We start from the raw sequence: 24,339 nt of genomic DNA, 5'->3' as shown, positions 1-24,339 counted from the left end.
ATAATGAAAGGGAGACACGGGGACTGGTTAGGGACAAACGTTGTACTGCGGGTGTTTCCTCAGTTTTTGACTGTAGCATGTCGGCTACTCCCGCAGCCTGATGGCGTCTGCCGCAGAGCTGGGTTTCGTTATCTTCCGGACGTACAAACATGGTGATAGGAGTCCCTGCTTCTTTTGATTTGTTTGCTTTTTTGTCTTTCGCAGCCTGGAAATCTTTTTTACGTTTATCTGCTTCTCTAAGCCAGTGTCTTGCACAATCTAATTCTTTTTGTTTGTCTTCCATTTTTTTCTTATCTCTGGTTTTTCCAGCTACGCTTGCCTCTAGTTTAACAACTACTTCTTTCCATTCTTCTGTTTTTAGCTGTCCTTTCACACCATACTTTTTCTTCCATTTTAACATATATCGCATGCTGTTTGGGTCTTTTCGTGCCATATATTTTTCGTCCCCCTGTAAAGGAGCCCCGTCAGGGGATTTACTCATGTTACTACCCATAATCACACTGTAGGACGGTGAATTTAAACACAAATCAATTCTAATCGTCTGCAGTCCACACTTTTGAGATTATAGAAAAAATGCAAAAGGAAACCTCCGAGATAACTTTGGTGACCTCGGCCAACCAGGAGGTATGGCACGCTATGTCCCGAGTTCCTGGTCCAGGGAGATCGAACTGGCTCGAATCTCCGACACCAAGGTCACTTTGATATTAATGCGCAAATATACAAATTTTATTATACAATCATGAAAAAAAAGAGGATGCAAACACTCCAAGATTACTTTGGTGACCTTGGCCAACCAGGAGGTATGGCACGCTATGTCCCGAGTTCCTGGTCCAGGGAGATCGAACTAGCTCGAATCTCCGACACCAAGGTCACTTTGATATTAATGTGGAAAATAGGAGGAGAAAAATAAAGAAAAGAAAAGAAAGAAAGAAAAATATTTAAAAAAATTATTATTTTTTATTTATTTTATTTTTTATTCCCTTTAGCCAGAAACCTTTTCTGCTATTTCTATTCTTTGCGCTTGGGACTGGTTACCCGTTTTAGCCAGAAACCTTTTCTGCTATTTTATTCTTTGCGCTTGGGACTGGTTACCCATTTTAGCCAGAAACCTTTTCTGCTATTTTATTCTCAACACTGTGATCGTATGCAAAACTCACTCAGTCCTGTTGGTTCCGGTCGGATCTCGTCAAGCCACCCCTGGCAGTTGAGGGTTAGACCTATGACGCTGGCCCGGCGAAGAATTCACCTCCCGGGACTTTCTTCCGGACGGCCTATGTTGTCCGGGCGTGATCACGGCTTCAGCGCGTCGTCCTCAGTCCACCACCGGTGGGTATGTTGAGATCCGGGTCACGGCACCAAGATGTCAGGGTTTTGACTTTTTCCTTAATAAAGAGAAGAACCACACAGGAGATGAGAACTTTTGCTAGACTTCTGCAGAAGGAGAATCAGTCTGTCACAGCGCAAACTGTCACAGAGGAGTTCTGCCATCCTAGTGCATGGAGCCTTCTTTTATCGAAAACTGAAGGTTGCAGACATGAATGTGGGTCATTTAATCAGAAACAACAAGAACATCATATTCTCGTATAATCAGAGCTTTTCAAGTCATTGTTTTCTTACTGAAAGATAGAAATGAGACAAACATATTATGGAGATTATAGTGTGCACGCAAATGATAATTATTTAACTCTAACAGGAATCATTCATTGACTGGATTAAAATGTTATATCACAACCCCAATGCATCTTTTTCTGGGAAGAGGAACTAGGCAGGGTTGCCCACTCTCCCCTTCTCTTTTTGCTATAATTATTACAAGCTTCTGAAAAGACCTTCCTCAGTAGGGTGGCTGGGGGCTCCTTTAGAGATAGGGTGAGAAACTCGGTCATCCGCGGAGAGCTTGGAGTAGAACCACTTCTCCTCCACATTGAAAGAACCCAGTTGAGGTGGCTCGGCCATCTAGTCTGGATGACTTCTGGGGAGGTGTTCGGGGCATGTCCCACTAGGCGGAGGCCCCGGTAGAAGACCCAGGACACACTGGAGAGACCAAAATTTATGTACCAAAAGTGGAGAATATCAACAAACCTACACTTAAACTTACCCTGGTTCGTCACATACTCTCCTTTTTGGAACAGATTCCAGCTTTGGAACCAACAGAGAAACAACAAACAGCAGAAACCCACACTGTGAGAAAGACTCCACACATCTGACTGATGTTTACGCCCACTTTATTCTTCACAGTAAAGATTGGGACAGAAAACTGAGAACCAAAAAGAACAGAGGAACAGTTCTAATGTCTACTAGAAAACATGAATCAAAAGAACACCCAACACAAACACCAGACTGGTTTTTATCCGCCTTTTCCTTCATACATTTTTACTAAATCTTTTTTCACTAAACTGTTATTTGCTAACAAGACTAACAAAATATAAACGGTATTTCATATTTTCTGCTTCGTGTTAGAATTAGAGAAGTGTAAAAATAATTCTAGTGTTGTCTTGGTAACACACAGAATTAGACAACACTGTCTCAGCATTAACTACAACAATGCTTAACCTTTACACATTTAAACAATATAATATAAGTCCACAAATTTACTAATAAAAATCAACCAGCAAAAATAGAACAATATTAACATTTCATGAAAAATCAAATCTTATCCGTAGGATTCAAAACAACACATTTCTATTTACAGGTGTATCTAAAAGAATTACTTCATCAACAACTTAAATATTTTTGTCATTCATTACAAAAAGAGAAACACATGATGTATAGAATCATTACACAATACTTTATTTTATCAATGGTATAAAAGTGGGTTATAGATGATGAAGCCCCAAGAAACAGTGTGTTAGAAAATAAGAATATCAGTAAAACAAAACAAAAAGAATGTTGTCAGACTTTTGAAAACGTAATTTCTATGCATTCAATCCATTGTGCCTCCTTTTAATTGAATGACTGCATCAATGTGGTATGGAGGTCATCATGTGGCTCTGTGTTCATGTAATGAAATCTTAGGTTGCTTTGATAGCATCTTTATTATTGAGTCTGGCAAGTCATCTTCCTCATCACTAGTTTTGAAAAAGGTCAGGTTTTTGACACAGCAACTGACCAGGGTGGGCCAAAGAATCCCTTGGCTGCTTCAATTCCGATGCATCCAAAGAGATTCATTAACGTCTTTGTTTTCCTCATCTGATCTGCTATCTGGCTCTAAACTGTATGGTTCTAATATTGCTCACAGTTTTCTTTTACACTAATGTTAGCTTGGACTTGTGAGTAGAGCTGTGACGGTGTGGGATTTTTGATCACCGCAGTTAACTGCCAAACACAAAATCCCCGGCGGCCGCGTTGCAAATGAATACAATTACAACGCAGTATTCTTTATAAACAAGTTAAAGTAACAACTAACTACTACAAATCTAACTAATGAACTAACTATATAGGTGTTGTAGAATGTCGGATGAGGATGTATTGTGCTGCTGAAACCGCGCATGTGCGTGCACGCATAGGTAGAGGGAATGTGCCGTGTGCAGCGTGGAAGGAGTGAGAGGTGAGAAGGAGAACACTAATCAAAGGTTTCCCCCAGAAACCCTTGAACTCTAAACACAGGACTAGCAGAAAAAGTGTGGTGATGAGGTCATCACGGTGATGCGGTTATCGTCACACCCCTTCTTATGAGGTGCAATGAGCTAGCAGAAAAGCATGTAAATGAAGTCATGTTGGAAAAATTAGCAGAGCTAAATTCAGTGAAAACAGTCTCGTCCACAACTTAGTAGAGCATTTCATATGAATTACAGCTGTACTGCAGAAAGTATGTCTTAAATACAACACAGGCTAAAAACTGCAAAATCATGTTAAACACCATCTAGAACGATTTTACAATTGAAAAATATTTTTTCACTTTTTTCACATAATTCTTAAAGATGAGTTCTCGTGTGTGTTTTGAGATCAGATATGCGACTAAAGCCCTTTGAACATTATTTACAAGAAAAAGGCTTCTCTCCTTTGTGGGTTCTCATGTGTGTTTTGAGATGAGATATTTGACGAAAACTTTTATTACATTCTTTATAAGAAAAAGGCTTCTCTCCTATATGATTCTCTCCTGTATGAGCTTTCATGTGTCTCTTGAGAGCAGATATGTGACTAAAGCATTTTGTACATTCTTTACATGAAAAAGGCTTCTCTCCTGTATGATTCTCTCCTGTATGAGTTCTTGTGTGTCTTTTTAGAGCAGATATGCAACTAAAGCATTTTGGACATTCTTTACAAGAAAAAGGCTTCTCTCCTGTATGAGTTCTCATGTGTATTTTGAGAGCAGATATGCGACTAAAGCATTTTGGACATTCTTTACAAGAATAAGGCTTCTCTCCTGTATGAGTTCTTGTGTGTCTTTTTAGAGCAGATATGCAACTAAAGCATTTTGTACATTCTTTACAAGAATAAGGCTTCTCTCCTGTATGAGTTCTCGTGTGTGATTTGAGATGAAATATATGACTAAATCTTCTTTTACATTCTTTACATGAAAAAGGCTTCTCTCCTGTATGAGTTCTCGTGTGTCTTTTGAGATCAGTTTTGCAACTAAAGCGTTTTGTACATTCTTTACAAGAAAAAGGCTTCTCTCCTGTATGAGTTCTCGTGTGTCTTTTGAGAACAGATATACTAATAAAGCGTTTTTTACATTCTTTACAAGAAAATGGCTTCTCACCTGTATGAGTTCTTATGTGTGTTTTAAGATAAGATAAATCACTAAAACTCTTTTTACATACATTACAAGAAAAAGGCTTCTCTCCTGTGTGAGTTCTCGTGTGTATTTTGAGAGCAGATATGCGACTAAAACTCTTTTTACATTCTTTACATGAAAAAGGCTTTTCTCCTGTATGAGTTCTCATGTGTGTTTTGAGATCAGTTATGCAAATAAAGCATTTTGTACATTCTTTACAAGAAAAAGGCTTCTCTCCTGTATGAGTTCTCGTGTGTCTTTTGAGAGCAAATATGCGACTAAAGCATTTTGTACATTCTTTACAAGAAAAAGGCTTCTCTCCTGTATGAGTTCTCATGTGTCTTTTGAGAACAGATATGCTAATAAAGCGTTTTGTACATTCTTTACAAGAAAAAGGCTTCTCTCCTGTATGAGTTCTTATGTGTGATTTAAGATAAGATAAATCAGTAAAACTCTTTTTACATTCTTTACAAGAAAAAGGCTTTTCTCCTGTATGAGTTCTCATGTGTCTTTTGAGAGCAGATATGCGAAAAAAGCTTTTTGTACATTCTTTACAAGAAAAAGGCTTCTCTCCTATATGAGTTTTTATATTAGTTCTGAACTGACACCCGTAACCTAAAGTTTTACGGCTTTCTGTACAGATACGATGTCTGTCATCTGACTTATTTTTCGTGTTAGCAAAGAGATTGCTAACAATTCTTGAGCTTTCACAAGACTTTACAGAAGAAAGTATCTTTTTGCTAGAAGATCGTTTAGGTCTCTTAAATAAAGTTGAGTTTGTGAAGTTTTTTCCAACATCAGAGTCACACTGGCTTTCTGACATTTGAGAGCTGTCCACACTTTGGGCATGACTTCTGTCTTTTTTCTTCCTCTGATCTCTGTTCTGTGGCTCTGTCTCTTCATCTGTAGTTGATGTTGATTCTGTCTCTTCATCTGTAGTTGATGTTGATTCTGTCTCTCCATCTGTAGTCGATGTTGATTCTGTCTCTTCATCTGTAGTTGATGTTGATTCTTCATGTTGGTTTCCTTCTTCATCCTGACTATCAGTTACATTAAAGCTCTGCTGATTGTTTAGATCTGCTTCACTATTCTCATCTTCGTCACAAGTAGGAATCTCAATCAAGGCATCAGTCTCCTGCTTCAGATCAATATGCTCCTTATCCTGACTTATGTAGAACCCTTCCTCTTTCTCTTTCATTAGTAAAGGTTCTAGTTCTTCTACTTTCTCTTCTTTAATCAGTGCGGGTTTGTGTTCCTCTTGTTCCTCTTTAATCTGTGGAGGTTCTGGTTCCTCATGTTCCTCTTTACTATGTCGAAGTTCTGGTTCCCCCTGTTCATCTTTAATTACTCGAGGCTCTTGTTCCTCTTGTTCCACTCTTAAATTCGTCTGCTGGTTGCACAAATCCTCTTTACTCACATAATGCTGAGGGAGGACTGCAGAGACAAAGACAAAAAAGGAGACCTTTTATATTTTTAAAGGTCTTTGTGTATTGTCAAGAAATATCGAAATCCTCTTATCTTCAGTTCCTCTAGACTTTAAAAAAACGACAGATTGTAACCTATTAGTTCTCTTTCAAAGTTAAGACAGTTAGAGGTGATGTCAGTTGTTCAGACTTTAGTAGGTCAAACACCTAATTAAGAAAACTTTTAAGTTTTCCAAAAAGGTTACCCAGTTATTTTAACCTATACCTTTTAATAAACCTTTTTATAAACACACAATGATACTCCACACACTAACACACACACCCTCCTCTTTTACAGCACATGTGCTACCAGTAAATTTGCCTCCCCCACCCTCCATATTTTTTATACATTAAATGTGGAAAGGGCACGTCAATGATCAATAAAATGAGCAATAAGACGGGAGCGCACACGCACACAAACTCGCGCACATACTCATGAGACGTGAGCACACACTCGCGTTTCATTGAGTGATGCCTGTCTGTGAGGCGGCCAATGCGTGTGAGAAGAACAGGGAAAGTCAATGTAAGTGGCTACATGCGTGGAGGGGGAGGGGCCTAGAGATAATCGAGCGCACGTAAACATCTGTGGGAAGGAAACACAGACAAATATCCATCCATCCATCTTCTTGACCGTTTGTCCCTTTCGGGGTCACGGGGTTGCCGGAGCCTATCCCGGCCACTTGGGCGTAGGCAAGGGATGCCCTGGACCGGTCGCCAGTCTGTCGCAGGGTAGAATATCATCAATCACACATCCATTCACTCTCACACTCACACCTATGGACACTTTAGAGTTGCCAATCAACCTATGAAGCATGTTTTTGGATGGTGGGAGGAAGCCGGAGATCCCGGAGAAAACCCACGCATGCACGGGGAGAACATGGAAACTCCACACAGAAAGGCCCCCCATTGATGTTGTGTTTTTCATGTCCCCCAGCCGGGACTTGAACCGGGGGCCTTCTTGCTGTGAGGCAAGAGCGCTAACCACTGCGCCACCGTGCAGCTCACATATCATCCCAACCTGATATGTGCGCGCGTCTGAGTTATGACCAAGCGAACTATTGATTCATTCTTCGACCTGTGGCTAGTGTACCAGTGCCAGAGTCTACACCAGGGGTCTCAAACTCGCGAAGCAAACCATGATTCTCATGCGCGGCTGTCACTGCAGCACATCGCTCCTGCGGGACTTGGGTCAGCTGAGGAGAATAAATGTCACACATCTACATGCGTGACAGCTAACGGGGCTTGAACATTAAACACGTGTGAGCAACAACACGATTTAGTCTTAGGCTACGTTCACACTGCAGGGCTTAATGCTCAATTCGGATTTTTTGAAAAAATCTGATTTGTTTGCTAGACCGTTCACATTTCCAAGTAAATCCGAACTTTTGTGATCTCCAGTGTGACCGTGACACGACCCAAACGAGACCCGCATGCGCAGAAGCCAGAAGAATACTCAACGGTGAACGACGTCACTTGTTTGCGGAGCAAACGTTAACAATGGATGTCAACAGTGTTGTCAAAAGCGGAGCTCTTTTTGTAATATTAAATTTATTTTCACGAAGGAGCAGCACAATTACAATCTACTCATTTTAAGAAGGCAATGGAGTCGGGATCGTCTGTACCCACTGTAGTAGAATGAGGAATGTGTATGTGAAAATGTGGAATGTGCAATTGAAAAGATCGGATCTGTGTCATTCAGACTGTCATGAAAAGATCGGAATTGGGCCGCTTAGGGGCAAAAAATTCGGAATTGGGTCGTTTCAGCCTGCAGTGTGAACGTAGCCAAAGACACACTTAAAACACGTGTGGAAAATGCAACGATAGACGTGTTTAAGATGAACTAGCGCCGCGCCTGGATCATTGGGGAGACCAGGCCCGGGGGGGGGGGGGGGGGGGGGGGGCATGAAGGCGAAGCTAAAGCGAGACTGAAGGAGCACAGGAGGTTGTTGTCCTTAACATTCAATTTACTTTAAATATGCCTGTTCCCCTTAGTATGATCTGTATTTTGTGATATATCTTTTATAATTATTGTAATGTTTTGTAGTGGATAAAGCCTTTTTTTAATCAGTTGGTATTTTAAATTATTTTAATTGATCAATAAACTACAAAAACCCATCAGGACACATAATGCATTGTTTTGTAGTAATCAGGGCAGCTCTCAGTCAGTGCAGGACTTAATTTCCAGCTGTGTTTGCGTAGGTTGGCGCTTTGCTCCCAACCCTTTCTCGTGATATTTTTTGGTTTTGATTGACAGGTGATGTTGGAGCAAAAACAAAGATACAAAAATAGGCTGCACCTATTTGGTGTCGCCAACATGAATTTCCATCCATGTTTACATACATTTAAGTATTGTTTGTGAAATGACCAAAAGGTTACTACGGTAATCACTTGTTACTAAAAACTTTTTTTTATCCTTAATGTATGGTATTTTGTTTCATATTTGTACTGTCATGACATTGATGGTGCTGTCAGTTTACCTGTTGTTGCATCTTCAAAAGTGCAGAATAAAATGTGACACTGAATTAGAAACAGCACATTGTAATTTCTGCATCTATTATTAAAGTATTTATTAGTAATACAGTGGAAATTAGTAGATTTGGTTAGCATGTTGATTTACGTGCCCCTAAATTTTCTGGTTGTGCCCCTAAAATTTTCAGTTAGGGGCCACAGTGCTACTAGTGAAAAATGTTAGTCTGGAGCCCTGCATTGATAATCATGTCTTGAAAAAAAGTGACTGAAATCAAAACCATAAATAAAGCATGTCAAAGCTAAACTTGCTAAAAGCATAGCAGTGCTATCAGCCAAAAGCAGGCTGAAGCAGTAGAAGTGAAGGCATCCATAGAAACCTCTGAAATATTACTGTTTCAGTGTTGTGGATCAAGCGGAAATAACATCATTATAATGTTCTTCCAAAACCTCAACTTGTCATTTAGACCCAATTCCCACTACGCTTTTTAAAGAAACCACCCACCTAATTAAAGAATACATATTAATGATAATAAATACCTCTCTGGAAACTGGTTATGTGTCACAGTCTTTTAAATATGCAGTTATTAAACCTCTTCTGAAAAAGCCCAGGATAGATCCTAGCAACTTGGCTAACTATAGACCAATATCAAACCTCCCTTTTATTTAAAAAATCCAAGAAAGAGGTGTTGTTAAGCAGTTGTATTTATCCATTAAACTTGACCATATAGAGAAATAGAATGCCTGCATCAGAGACATCGAGGCCTGGATTATAGTTAATTACCTCCTGCTAGGTCCCAAAAGCCTCAGAGATGCTCTGTCTGATCAGATAGTCCCCCAGGATGGCATAAATATAGCTTCCAATTCCACAGTTAGAATCCTCGAGGTTTTATTTGACCAGGACTTATCATTTAGGCCAGGGGTGCGCACACTATGTTGGCTTGAAGACTTGTGACAGACATGATTATCAATATATATATATATATATATATATATATATATATATATATAATCATGTTTATATATATATATATATATATATATATATATATATATATATATATATATATATATATATAATCATGTTTATATATATATATATATATATATATATATATATATATATATATATATATAATCATGTTTATATATATATATATATATATATATATATATATATATATATATATATATATATATATATATATATATAACATGAGAAACTGGAGAAATACCAAGGACTCAAAGAAGAACTGGAGAAAGCATGGAAAGTGAAGGTGACAGTGGTGCCTGTGGTAATTGGAGCACTCGGGGCAGTAACCCCCAAGCTGGAGGAATGGCTACAACAGATACCTGGAAAGACCTCAGACCTCTCAGTCCAGAAAAGCGCAGTGCTAGGAACAGCTAAGATACTGTGCAGGACCCTCAAGCTCCCAGGCCTCTGGTAGAGGACCCGAGCTTGGAGGAGAAACCACCCGCGGAGGGTGAGAGGGGCGTTTTTATATATATATATAAGTATTTGATCACCCTGTGATTTAGCAAGTTCTCCCACTCAGAAAAGATGGAGGGGTCTAATGTTTTCATTATAGGTGCATTTCCACAGTGAAAGACAGAGTCTGAAGAAACATTCAGAAATCACGTTGTACGATTCCAACTCCACTCTGCTCATGATTCTAAATTAGTGGCACCTGTTTGAGGTCGTTAACTTCCATAAAGGCACCTGTGCACCCCACAATCAGTCAGAAGTATAACTACCAACAAGGGCAAAACCAAAGAGCTGTCAAAAAACACAAGAGACAAAATCTGGAAGTGGCTACGGGGCAACTGCCAAGCAGCTTGGTGAGAAAAGAACTACTGTTGGAGCAATTGTCAGAAAATGGAAGAGGCTAATGATGACTGTCAATGTCCCTCAGACTGGGGTCCCTCGCAAGATCTCACCTCGTGGGGTATCGATGATGCTAAGGAAGGAGGAGCATCATCCCAAGAACACCATACTACAGTGAAGCACGGGTTTTTTTTTTCTGCACAGGGGACAGGACGACTGCACTGTCTTAAGGAGAGAATGAACGGGGCTCCTTATTGTGAGATATTGGGCAAAAACCTCCTTACCTCAGCCAGAGCGTTGAAGATGGGTCGTGGCTGGGTCTTTCAGCATGACAATGACCCGAAGCACACAGCCAAGAAAACCAAGGAGTGGCTCCGTAAGAAGCATATCAAGGTTCTGGAGTGGCCTAGCCAGTGTCAAGACCTAAACCCAATAGAGAATCTTTCAAGGAAGCTGAAACTCTGTTTTGCTCAGCGACAGCCCTGAACCCTGACAGATCTAGAGAAGATCTGTATGGGGGAGTGGGCCAAAATCCTTGCTGCAGTGTTTAGAAACCTAGTGAAGAAATACAGGAACCGTTTGACCTCTGTAATTGTTCACAAAGGCTTCTGTACCGAATATTAAAGTTGTTTAACTCAAGTGATCAAACAGTTTTTGTCAAAGTAATATGCCAATAAACTGTTTTGAAAAAATGGTGATTTCTGAATTGTCTGTCTTTCACTGTGGAAATGCACCTAAGATAAAAATGTTAGACCCTTCCATGTTTTCTAAGTGGGAGAACTTGCTAAATAACAGGGTGATCAAATTCTTATTGACTTCACTGTACATATATATACATACTGTAGAAAATGTATGTTTTAATATCTTATTCTTTATTATGTTACAGCTTTATCTTTAGTGTGAAGTGAACTCATTTTGAACTATCAAGACTTATAGTCCTGTGACATTCCTTTATGCTTTATGGTGTCAGCATCCTGTGACGAAATAGGATGTTTGTGCAAAGTTAGGAGTTTTCCAAAGGTGCAATAAATATGTCATGGTCTATATCCGTACCATCTGGGTTGAAGATTCTTCCCCTGGGAAAGTGTGAAGATTCGTGTTCTCATGTGGAGGTTGGAGCTGACCTTTGCTCTGGATACCGGTAAAAGGAACCTTGAGTTGTCCAGGAATGATTTACTCCGACCAGATGGGTACTCTTTTGATCATCTGACTGTGTGCGCCGGTAAAACAGGCCCCCGAGAGGCGGAGCGGATCTGAAGTTGGCAACCGTCAGCTATTGGCCAGAGGAAGCAGGCGGGCTATCGGTTGACGAGTCAGAGCGACCAGGGGCGGAGGATCAGCGGCCATGATCTTTCCGGAAGGCGGAGATTCAAACACATGTTAAAAGGACTGTTTTTAAAGTTTTCCATTGTTCTCAAGAAAATCTACGAGTAATTCGCATGTAACTTGTGCGTCAGTAGGTCTTTACTTGGGAATCCAGATATATCTGCATTAATGTTTTAATCTGTGCTTTAGAACTATTGTCAGGGAAATAAACTTCGTGTATTTTTAATCCGGTTGAATCCTTGTTTGCTTTACCACTCTCGACTGACGAACACGCATGGATGGAAAGAACTGAAAAGTGGAAGATTTCTTTCCTACAATACATACACAAACACATATATATACATATAAACACACATATACATACATATAAATACATGTATAAACACACACACATATATATATATACATATACATTAAGGGTGTAACGATACGCTAAAATCTCATTTCGGTTTGACACAGAGTCTCTTAGGGCTCGGTTCGATGCGTTTCGGTTCGGTGCGGCCGTTAAATCTGCCTGATATGAACTGCTATTTTTTGAGCTATTATATTATTGTTATTTATTGTGTGTTTTGCTGAACTGAATATTTCACCATTTATCCAACAGCAGCTACAATAGCTTATAAAATACACACAAGTTTTGTCCTACAGAGAACATTTATTTTACAGACATGGATAGAACACTCCTATTGTGTCTAAATTATTCATATGTACTGTAAACAAATTAATGTATATTACAGATGTGTTCAGCACACATTTAATTCTCAGTAACTATTTCTGGGATATTTCCAACTTCAAATTCTGGTGCTTAATCAGTATTACTAAATGTGGTCTGTAAAAATTATCATAAAAAATAAAATAAATTATTTTACTAATTATTTTAACCACTCACTCCAATGTTTTTTATAAAAAACAAACATTAAAAACGTGTTTGGCCTTACTTTTTGAGGCCATGTGTTGATCCTTCTCCACAAAAAGCTCTATGATCTGGTGGAAAGGTTTTCCTTATTTTCCTTTAGTTTATTTGAGTTTCTCCTCTCAATAGAGAAAGACAATCTTAGTCTGTTTCTACGGCAGCAGTGTAGATATAAAGCAGCTGTCAGCTCACGTCTGCCCCCTGCCTCTCATGTGGGCATACAGCAGCATCATGACTGCACGTCTCTGTTAACATTGAGCCCTATAGTCAGACAGGAGGCACAGCGCTCCAGACCCTCACCCGGAGTTTCCGCTCCATCTGTGATCGCGAGACACTCAAATTCAGCGATTTTAACCTAAAAAACTGTGAATAACTGTGCTACGCTAACTGAACGCGCTCACACACACACTCTTACGCTGCACATGGCTACCCCCCCCAATCCTCCTACAGGCGCGCAGGTGCAGAAACCATTGATGGTCTCGGCGGAATACCACGAGCAACATTAGTTCCGCCTCGGGGCAAAGTTAATACATTTAGGGGAGAAAAATAAACAAACTGAAAAACTGAAACGGTACAAAAGGTACAAAACGGTACATGTATATAGTAGGGGTGTGTGGGGTGTGTGTTTGGCGATACGTATCCCGATATGCTTCCCGCGATACGATACGTATCCTGATATTTCACCAAAACATATTTTCTTTCTTTTTTCTTTAAATATGACTTTAAATAAAACTCTACCCGAATTTTAATGTCTTCCACTGTAATAAAATATTCAAATTCAGTTTATTTAATGATCATAATGTTAAGCACTGCAACTGTATCTCATATATAAGTTGCGTTTACAAAAGCAAATTCATAGTGCTTTTATTTTGATAAGATAAAATATAGAAAGGGAACAGTCAACATTGTCTGATTTCCACAACAAAATATATTTCATTATAAGAAAAACAAAGAATAAATGTGCCTTGATCAATACATTTCTATTAGGGAAATAAAATGTTGTTTAATTTGAATATTGCTTAATGTAGCTTCTCCAAACGGTTCATGAGCCTGAATGGTGCTTTAAATTTTTTTTTTTCTTCTTTTTTAACTTGTCCTGTCCAACAGCTGGGCAAGCAGATGAGAGCTGAGGGCCTCTTGTGTTGGACATATTTGACTTTAACAATAGGGGTTATTAATCTTCAGACAAACCAGAGGTGTGTCTGAATAAACCCCTTTTGTGATTGAGGCCAAACTTTATTAATTTCAACCATGTTTGAAAATTTTGGGTGTTGGACCGGACGGAAAAGGAAAGAAGGGAAGAAAAAGGGAGGGATGTTAGAGAGAGAGGGGGGTAGGAGAGTGATAATGGGAGGGGAGGGGGGATAAGACCATCAAGCAGCATAAAGCAACAAGTTTACTGGTTGTTTATCATTACGGTAAGGTTCAAATGTAGTACAAAAAGGGCGTGGCCTGTCCACACACACACTCAAATCTTATCAACACACCTGTTAGCTGCAAAAATGTCCACATGTCGACATGTACACAAAACAGATAGTGTTAACACGCATACTTATGCCTTAAAACCAACTAGTGTGAAATATTTCAGTCATTCAATCATGCAAACTGTTAATGCCAAGGTGAGCTAACACCTGTGCTCAGGTGAGTGTTTATGTTCTTCTAAAATGGATGGTGGAACGTGAAAAGAAGGACAGAGAGTGCCCAGCCATCCCCACCCCAAGACCCCCGCCGCAGCAGCAGCGGCAGCCAGAATCCCCCCAACGCCACAGGGGAACAGGCAGGGAACAACTGCCCCCCGGGCGACCAAGACCGCCACCCAGGCCAGGGCCAGCAGGACCGCCGCAAGGCCCCCAGAGCCAGAGAGCAGGGAGGCACGGAGGGGAAGAGAGCGCCGCCCCAGCCCAACCAGGAGAGCTGCCCCCCTCAACATTGTCTGATTTTCACAACAAAATATATTTCATTATAAGAAAAACAAAGAATAAATGTGCCTTGATCAATACATTTCTATTAGGGAAATAAAATGCTGTTTAATTTGAATATTGCTTAAAGTAGCTTCTCCAAACGGTTCAGGAGCCTGAATGGTGCTTTAAAAATAAAGGGTGGGGGACACACACTGATTCTTTCCAGAAACAATAAAGTGTGATGATGAGGCAGCATGACAGAACGAAGGAAAGTTGCTTTAATTTGAAAAAGAAGGTGCTTTGTTTACATATCAGTCTGCTCTGCCTCTGCTGCACCATTGCAGCCACGCTTCTCACACACTGAAGTAAACTAACGCTCCTCGCCACGATGTCAGCCTTTTTCCAGAGCGTTGTACACATCTCTCTGATCCATCAGGTCCCTAAACTAGAATCTATTGCTGGGAGTTTCTTCAGAACTTTAGCCCGCTTTGCCGATAGCATTTTAGCCAATGCTAAGCGGATTAGCCTATTAGCCGCTGCCATGCTTCACTCATATTTATCTGAGTCGCTAAAAGCACCACAATCCTTGTTTTTATATGTTGCTGACTGCAACATGGCTCAGAGTTTCTGTTTGGTATCCATTTCAAGTAAAAATGAAGTAGTTCATGTCTCATAACAACAAAACAAGCTGCCCCTGGCTGCAGTTTTCCTGTTGTCTTGTGCAGAGTAGGTATCGTTACGGTTTTAACGGTACTACTACTCTTATTGATACTGTTTATCAATCCGGTATTTTAACAGTACTCTTATCGATACTTTATGAGGACGAAAAATAAATACATTAAGAAAAGTGTTTCATTTCAGCATTTTTCAACAACATTGTTTTTTTAACAAAACATTTTACTTTATGAGAAAGTTCCAGACAGAATATTGATTGAATGATTTAAATTAATTATTTTTATTCTTTATAAACGTGATATTTCCTTTGATCTTTTGTTCTTTTTCCGCAACCTTGAATAGACTTTTCTGTCTGTCAGAAACCCAGAGTTAAGTTAAGTTAAGTGATGGAAACAAATTTGCTTTGATACAGAATCCTTTCTGTTTCTTTATTTTTCTTTAAATCCAGTAAAACCAATAAATTATATTATGTTAAGGATAAAGAATATAATTAGTGGTTAATTATTATTAAGTTTTATGAAGCAGCTGTTAGTTTGTTGCGGGTCTGGAACCATAAGCGGTGAGTCTGTGGCCCGCCTTTCTAGCTGTTCGTTAAAGGTAGAAAGCTCACGTCTGCCCCCTGCCTTTTATGTGCAGCGTGTTCACAGACAGCGCAACATGCGGTCATCGTAGCAGCAAGGTGACAGGACGCAAACTTCATTAATTTTACACGAAAATAGGTGTTCTTAGTCTATAGGGGGATGACAGGATGTTTTTCAGGGGGCGCTCACGTGTCCCCTACGAGATCACCACTGTCTGTGTGTGTGCTGCCTTGCCTTGTGTGTGTGTGCGGGAGGCGCGTACTGTCTGAACAGCCCCGCCCCCGTGCACACCAATAGCCAGACCAAAATAAATAAATTAAAGGAAAATTGACTGACTTGAGTTAAATATGGCAGATAATGTGTATATTTTGTGGGACACAAAAAAAGCGACTCCTCCAGTACCGATAGCAGAACCGTTCAGGTCAGATCAGCGGTGTCTGTTTGTGTGTATATATATACACACACACACATATATGTATACACATATATATATATATATATATATATATATATATACACATATATATATGTGTATATATATATATATATATATATATACACATATATATATACACATATATATACATATATATATACATATACATACATACATTCCTGTACTGTCCCCCTTTCCCACTCCCCTCCGGGGGTGCTTCCAGATTACAGTTGGCTCATCCGTGCTCCTGTACCTGACTAAGAACCTCGTCTTTTTTTTAACTTGTCCTGTCCAACAGCTAAGCAAACAGATGAGAGCTGAAAGCCTTTTGTGTTGGACATGTTTTACTTTTACAACAGGGGTAATGAATCTTATGATACAACAGATGTATATTTAAAAAAAAAACCTTTTGTAACTTCAGCTAAACTTTATTAATGTTAATAATATTTGCAAATATTTTTTGTTGGACTAGACGGAAAAGTAAAAGGAAGAAAGAAGAGAAGGGGGGCATAGGAGAAGGGTAGAGGGCTGATTATAGTAGCGAGGGTAAGATCATGAAGCATTAAAAAGCAACAAGTTGCTGGAGCTTTAGAATTACAACTGACAGATGCATGAAAAATCTAAAATGGGCGGGGCCTGTCGACACAATGTTCAATGTTCAACGTTACAAACACACCTGTTGGCTCCAAAAGTGTTCACACACAAACAAGTCTACATGGACATACTACCTACGGTGGCCGACAGGGCTCACACTACATACAAATGGAAAAACGCAACGGCATTACCCAAAGCACAACGGCATTAAGAGACAGCGCAACGGCATTACCCGAAGCGCGACGACATAACCGCAGCATTAGCATTAAGCTCAGCACAACGGAAGTGAGGACTTTTTTTTCCGGGAAAAAAATAAAAGCCTGGCAGATTCAAACTATTCGGTACGACAGAATTTTTAGGGCCACCAAAAAAAGTAAAATTGTGAAAATTTAAACCGTAAATTTATGAGAAAAAAATGTATTTTTACGATATTAAAGTGGAAGTGAGCATACAGGGCAGCAGCAGCAACAAGTGAACGCTGCAAAGCAGCAGAGCAGACCGACTAAACTTAGTTGAACAGGTGAGCTGAATGTTCATTGATAACGTTTCCAAATGTCTGGAAGTTTAGTTGCTTGATTTATGATTTATTAATGTTTTATTTTTTGATGGTTGGTTTGCAGGATCTCTGCAGGCGATGAAGCCGACGGCGACAGTTATGGAGTGTGCGCGCGCTGTGTGTGTGTGCGTGCGTGGGTGCGTGTGTGTGTGTTGGAGACCCCGCGTGCATGTGTGAGAGCACGGGCGAAGGAGGGGGGTGAGAGCGCAGAGCGGGAGTTTGCGTCTATATTGTGTGATCGAGACTGAGAACCTTAATAAAAAGATGGTGTCCCTCCCCAGAAGAAGTATTTTGACTTATTAACTCGCTCTGGAGGCTGAGGATCCGAACAGGAAAGTGAACCCCAAACGAGGATCCGTCTTCGGCCCTGGAAAAAATCTCCCCTGCGTTTCCGATCACGGTCAGAAAGAAAAAAAAGAGAAGTTATCGCGCAGGTTCAACAGTATCCCTGCAGCTGTCCACCTGAATCCTTTCTTCCTCCATTAAAGATCAGATCTCTACGTCTGTCTGAGGAGGAGCACTTTCTGGCATTTTCAACGTTCTAATGCTAATATAACAGACTATTTTCATTCCTCTTTATTGTTATATGTTATAACGGGACGTTTCATCTGGAGGAGGAGGCGTATGTAAAACTGTTTACTTCTGCATTGGTGTTCGGATGACAGGTTCATGTCGTAAGGTGACAGATGAACTTCAGGATATGTGAATGAAAAGGAAAATAAAGGCTGCAGCGATCCACTACACCCAAATGTGTCTCTGAGCTCCTTATTTTATATATGAAACTCCGCTTTACTGACACCGAACCCGGAAAACTGGTTTACACTGAAAATTATCTGATTTTGAGTCACCAAAAGGTTCAGAATCTCATTGTTTTTTTAAACCTATCCGGAAAAAAAACTTCAGAAAAGGCTCCACATAATCGATGACTTTTTTCTTGTAAATGTACGAGATTTTAAATCGTAAATTCACGAGTTTTTTCCTAGTAAATTTACGACTTAAAAGTCTTAATAAAAAAAAGATAAAGAGCGTTAGATACAGATGTCACTGTGGAGAGCTGAGTAAATTTATTTTTTTAGACAAACGTATTTTGTAAGTAATCTAGTAAGAAAACACCCTAATCTTGTCCAAATATCACGTAGCTCCCAAGAGCGCTGAATAATTTGAAACTGTTTTTTTTTGGTAGGAAAAAAAAGTCCTCATTTCCGTTGTGCTGAGCTTAATGCTAATGCTGCGGTTATGTCGTCGTGCTGCGGGTAATGCCGTTGCGCTGTCTCTTAATGCTGTTGTGCTGCGGGTAATTTCGTCTTGCTTCGGGTAATGCCGTTGCGTTTTTCCATTTGTATGTAGTGTGAGCCCTGTTGGCCACCGTAACTACCACTTAAATTCACACACGCATATTAAAACATGTGAAACATTTCATTCAGTCACGCAAACTATTTGTGCAAAGGTGAGATAGCACCTGTGCTCGAGTGAGTGTTTATGTTCTTCTGGGGTGGATGATGGAATGCAAAAAGAGGGAGAGAACCCAGCTGCCCCCCCCCACCAAGGCCCCCACCGCAGCAGCAGCGGCACAGTACTGCAGATAGAGAAAGACCTCCTGCCAGGCAACCACATTTGTCACCCTACAGCAGCCCCCAACGCCAGTGAGCAGAGGGGCGCAAGCCTCAGTAGAGACTGCAAACCTCAGCCCGACCAATAGAGCACTCTCCCCACCACACCCAGCCAGCCCAACGGGCAGCCCCAGACAGGCGGCCCTCCTTTTCAACTGGAAGGGACAGAAGAGACTCTTCCAGGACACGCTGTTGATGGACTGGATGTTTGGAGAGCTTGAAGCTCAAGATACAACCGTTGTTGAAGTGAACATACCGATAGTGTGGAGATGAAGATCAGAGTCACACTGACCTGCTGACATGTGAGAGCTGTCCACACTTTGGACATGACTTCTTTCCCTCCTCTTCCTCTGATCTCTGTTCTGTGGGTCTGTCTCTTCATCTGTAGTTGATGTTGATTCTTCATGTTGGTTTTCTTCTTCATCCTGACTATCAGTTACATTAAAGCTCTGCTGATTGTTTAGATCTGCTTCACTGTTCTCATCTTCCTCATAAGTAGGAATCTCCATCAAGGTATCAGTCTCCTGCTTGAGATCAAGATGATCTTCATCCTGACTGATGCAGAGTTCCCCTGGTTCCTCTTTAATCTGTTGAGGTTCTCTTTTTTCCTGTTCTTCTTTAATCTGTGGTGCTTCTGGATCTTCTTGTTCCTCTTTAACCTGTGGTGGTTGTGGTTCGTCTTTTTCCACTTTAATCTGCTGTGGTTCTGGTTTTTCCTGTTCTTCTTTAATCTGTTGTGGTTCTGGTTCCTCCAGTTCTTCTTTAATCTGTGGTGCTTTTGGTTCTGGTTCCTCCAGTTCTTCTTTAATCTGTGGTGCTTGTGGTTCCTCTTCAGTCACATAGTGCTGGGGGAGAACTGCAAGGACAAAACCACAGAAAGAATCCCTTTATACTTTAAAAGGACTTTACATCGGTGTGAACTCAATCAACTTCACATCAATGCCACCAAAACCAAGGAGATGGTGGTGAACTTCCGTAGAAAGGCTTCACAGTCTCCATCAGTGGTAATCCAGGGACTGGACATCAAGAGGGTGTTTGTGTAAAGGTACCTGGGTGTTCACATCAATAACAAACTGGACTGGTCAGACAACACAAGGGTCCTGCACAACACAGAGTTGCCTCCACCTTCTGAGGAGACTGAGGTCCTTTGGTGTGTGTTTAGGCCACCACTCAGGACTTTATATGAAACTGTGGTTGTTTCAGCGCCCTTCTATGCATTGGTCTGCTGAAATGGTGGAATTACAGACAGGGACAAAAAGAAACTGGACAAGCTGGTCAAGAGAGGTAGCTGGGTCCTGGGGGTATTCCAGAAAGCAGGTTATGCTAGCTCCCACGGAAAGTTTGAGGCTAAGGAAGTTGGTAACCTCAGCTTTCAGTTCCAGAAATGGAGGTATGTTTCAGGGTATGTCAAGTTGCCATAGCAATTCATGCTTTGATGCCCTGGTCGGGAGCAGGTTTAGTTGAAGCTTAGTTTGTTTACAGAGAGGTGAAGCAGCATGACGTGTCCATTTGAAGATGATTTAGTGGATGAAGAAGCTCAAATAATACATTTTCCACCATGAGAGGGTGATAAAACCACATATGGATGTTGGAAAATTAAACTTATTAACTTTGATATAACGTCATTATTTGCTTCAGTTAAGATGATTAAAAATCTTTTTTTGTTAAATCAATTTGATAATAGCACTTAGTTTTCAGACAGTTATTTTGCTTTCATTCAAATTAATTCAATTAAGTAGGTGTTACTTTGGTGCTGCTGTTAGAGCGGCGGAATCGATTGTGGGATATCAGTCTCTTAGCCTGTCTGGACGGATTTGGGTTTGAGTGCGGGTTTTTGACCAAATGTTTTTAGTGGTTACGCTGTTTTTCTGTGTTTTGTCGTGTTATTTTGTCCTACTTTCTTTAAGTCTCCGCACCACGAGTGAGAGTGAAGGAGAGGATGATGAGTTTATATAGCACCCCATACAGTTTATATGCTGTAAAGACCATGTTGGAAAATTCCTAAACGAACGAAGTCTCCTTGCGCTCGTTGTTTCTTTCCTTTTATTGCTATAAAAATGAGTATATCTGCTGACTCCAACTTAGAGATTTGAGAGTTCAAGAATTATGATTAATTATGATGGAAAAATTAGGGGAGCGGGTTTAGCTCAAGCTGGTTTGTGGTGCCTTCCATCCATGAAACCCAGGTTCAACTCCAGGCTGCTCCCTGTTCCCTTCTCTACCTCTCTGCCAGTCCCATGCCCAGTTGCTTTGAGAAGGTTGCATCAGGAAGGGCATCCAGCATAAAACATTGCCAAGTAAACCATGCAACTTGTTCGCTGTGGCGACCCCTGATGGGAAAAAGCCAAAAGAGAAAGAAGATGATGGAAAAAATATTAAACTCAATTACTTGTTAACAATTGAAGTAATTCATTTAAGTTGGCAAAACTGGATAAGTTATATATATGCGTCACAAGTAAAATGGAAATAAGATAAGATCTTGCATTTTCTTTGTTCTTTTTCTCCAAGCAGAAACTCTTTCTTTTGCTGACGATGCAGCCGTGTTACTTTGTTGATGAGCATATAATCTTCATACACAGTCATTAAAATCTCCGACTCCGTCTCACTGAAGTGTAGCTCTTTCTTTTTTTCACAACGCGTTTCCATAGTGACTCCAGAAATCGGTGATCTATTGAGAATGTCTTTGTGTACCTGCTGTGAACGTGCGTTAACCCAGGGTTCCAAAGTCAAGCGTAATTACGCCAACTCATATCCGGTCTTTTGGAACCGACATACCCCGAGTAAGCAAGTTCAGGCGGATTTCAGCCAGAGTTCAGGCTTAAAGTCAGGCTAGTTTAAACATGCTTCCTGGAATACCCCCCTGGACTGTCCCCTGGACTCAGTGTATGCATGACTACATTTACATAGAATTTACAATTTGAGTTAATTTAACTTGGGCTAGGACGCTTCTATTCGTGGAGGAACGTGAATGTTTAAAAACCACCGACAAGACATAAGTTGCTAATGTGAATGTATCTACAATGTACAGTGAATACAAAATAAGAGTTTAGTCCAGAGGATGTTTTCTGTCTTGTCTTTATAGTTCTTAAAGCATTAGGATAGGCCGTATGAAAGAGTTTTTTTCTTGTCATTTTTTGGGGGGGAAAGAAAGAAGCACTCCAGCTGTTTTGTTGGATGACAAGGGGGATAGAAAGATCCTACCTTTTTACCAAATAGAATTCATTTAAGCTGGTGCACGGGCCAGCTGCTTCAATCATGGCTGCACTCACCAGTTCACTTTTTGCTCAACCGTGCTGATTCAAAACCTGGCTTCAGCTAATAAATGGCTATCTGCAGCAGGGGTACACAGCTCAGCTCTCCAATGAATCCACACCTGTTGGTGCTTTGACATGCCTTGAAAAATGAAAGCCACGTCACCCTAGGTCTTGCTGTATTAACACAAGGGAAGGGAACCAGCAAATTTAAAGTGACAGTCCAGAATTTTTATAAGGAGCGACAGTGTAAAATGCCATTTAAAGGGATAGCGCAGAATTTCACCAGGGTTACACTAAGCTGTCCAGCATCTTGTTTGGCTTGTTTTGTGGTCTGTCGGTCGGTTTTCAGATTACTTTTGGGCTCGAAAACTGTCCCACTATCTGGCAACACTGCTCCCTCGTTTTAGCGGTGAAACTAAAACAGCAGAACCATTGGAGCTATAATCCAGCCACAGTTTGGATCCTGATAGCAGCTCAGACGAGGAAAACAAAGACGTTCATGGATCTATTTGTCTGCAGCAGTGAACGTACCAACTATGTGGAGCTGCAGCTGCGGGTTCCAGCTGCTATCCAGCAGTCTGCGCTGACGACAGAGCTCCTCCTCGTTCTGCACGATGGTTCCTTCAGCAGCAGAAAGTTGTTCTCTGACAGAACCTTCCTGAGGTTCTGAAGACATGGTTCCTGCTCCGATCTTCAGCTCCAACTCCCACAAAGACCGCCGTCCTCTTCACTGCAGCTCCGATCGATCATCTGCTAGTCTCACAATCACAGAAAAAAGGTCCAAACAGAAACTTTTCTCCTAGTTGGAGATTTTCCTGAAAGTTCCTGTGATCCTGCAGGAGTCAGTTCTGCTCAGCCTGCAGACCAAACAGAAAAGACTCTGGAAGCTTCCACATGTGAAACTTCAAGACAAAGAATCCAAACAACAACATCTGATTGGTTGACTTTTGGAGGGAAAGCTGCAACAGTCTTCTGTGATTGGTTCAGCTGTCCCTGCCCCCACTAGTCCACTGCACAGGGGGCAACATTCCAGGGGGGGTTGGTAATCTCCTCCTTCTATTGTTTCTGCCCCACTGGCTCTTTCAAAATAAAGGGTTGTTGTAGCAGAAACCTGAATGGAACATCAGAATGGACTCAAACTGCTGCTGGTTTCAAAGCCTCATTCTCAACTTCCAGCTGAACTGTCCCGTTATGTTTAATTCTTTCTGCTTTTTTGATTCTTTCTGCACCATGAGTGAGAGGGAGTGAGAGGATGATGAGTTTATTTAGCAGCCCTACTGCCAGAAAGTGTCAGTCAACTATAGAGAAATGGTCAATGATTCCATGATGCAAATCTAAATTGGTCCTTTCATTTTATTGTTATAAAAATATCTGCAGGCTCAAACTTAGACATATGAGAGTTCAAGAAGTACAATTAATTAGCATGGAAAAACATTGAATTGAATTGGAGTAATATGACATTTAGTTAGATAAATATGTGAATTTGAGTTGTATAAAAATATTAAGTTGGAGAGATTTAATAAATTAGGTTGAAAAAAATTATCTAAATTACTTGTTACCAATTGAAGTAATTCGTTTAAGTTGGACAATTTATATATATACATATATATATATATATATATATATATATATATATATATATATATATATATATATATATATATATATATATATATATATATATATATATATATATATATATATGTATATATAAATGTGACGCATATACATATATATATATATATATATATATATATATATATATATATATATATATATATATATATATAATGTGACTTATTTGAAAAAATGCTATTTTTTTGCAAACCGTTCATATTTCCAATAAAATGCGAACATTTGTGATCTCCTGTGTGACCGTGAAATGACCCAGAAGTAATCAACTCAACTGTGAACGACGTCACTCTTGTTTGTAGAAGTAGCTAACGTTAATGTGGTCGAGAGGGAATTTATTGTTCTTTGGCGAAAGCACACAAAAAGTCAGGAGACGGAGGTACCAAGGTTAAA

At 40.2% G+C, this 24,339-nt stretch overlaps 2 protein-coding genes across 5 annotated transcripts in view; both read right to left on the bottom strand.

Annotated features, from left to right (window-relative positions):
- Window positions 1-24,339, bottom strand: part of LOC144986832 (NACHT, LRR and PYD domains-containing protein 12-like) — a 457,161-nt gene that overhangs the window by 60,676 nt on the left and 372,146 nt on the right. The window lies entirely within an intron of this gene.
- The window catches only part of LOC144986638 (uncharacterized), a 337,370-nt gene continuing 315,236 nt past the window's right edge, over window positions 2,206-24,339 (bottom strand). For 3 of the 4 annotated variants that reach the window (XM_078934229.1, XM_078934216.1, XM_078934220.1), the window contains one exon: window positions 2,206-6,148. In XM_078934229.1, coding sequence (XP_078790355.1) covers window positions 3,972-6,148 — 2,177 coding nt within the window. In that variant the 3' untranslated portion in view covers window positions 2,206-3,971. Of the gene's footprint in view, window positions 6,149-19,352; window positions 19,917-22,845; window positions 23,784-24,339 lie in introns of those variants that run through there. The other variant, XM_078934223.1, reaches the window with a different exon arrangement.

The sequence above is a fragment of the Oryzias latipes genome, chromosome 2 (assembly GCF_053564925.1).
Source record: "Oryzias latipes strain Hd-rR chromosome 2, Olatipes_Hd-rR_3.1".
Lineage (NCBI taxonomy): Eukaryota > Metazoa > Chordata > Actinopteri > Beloniformes > Adrianichthyidae > Oryzias > Oryzias latipes.
This window is presented reverse-complemented; position numbering and strand designations above follow the sequence as displayed.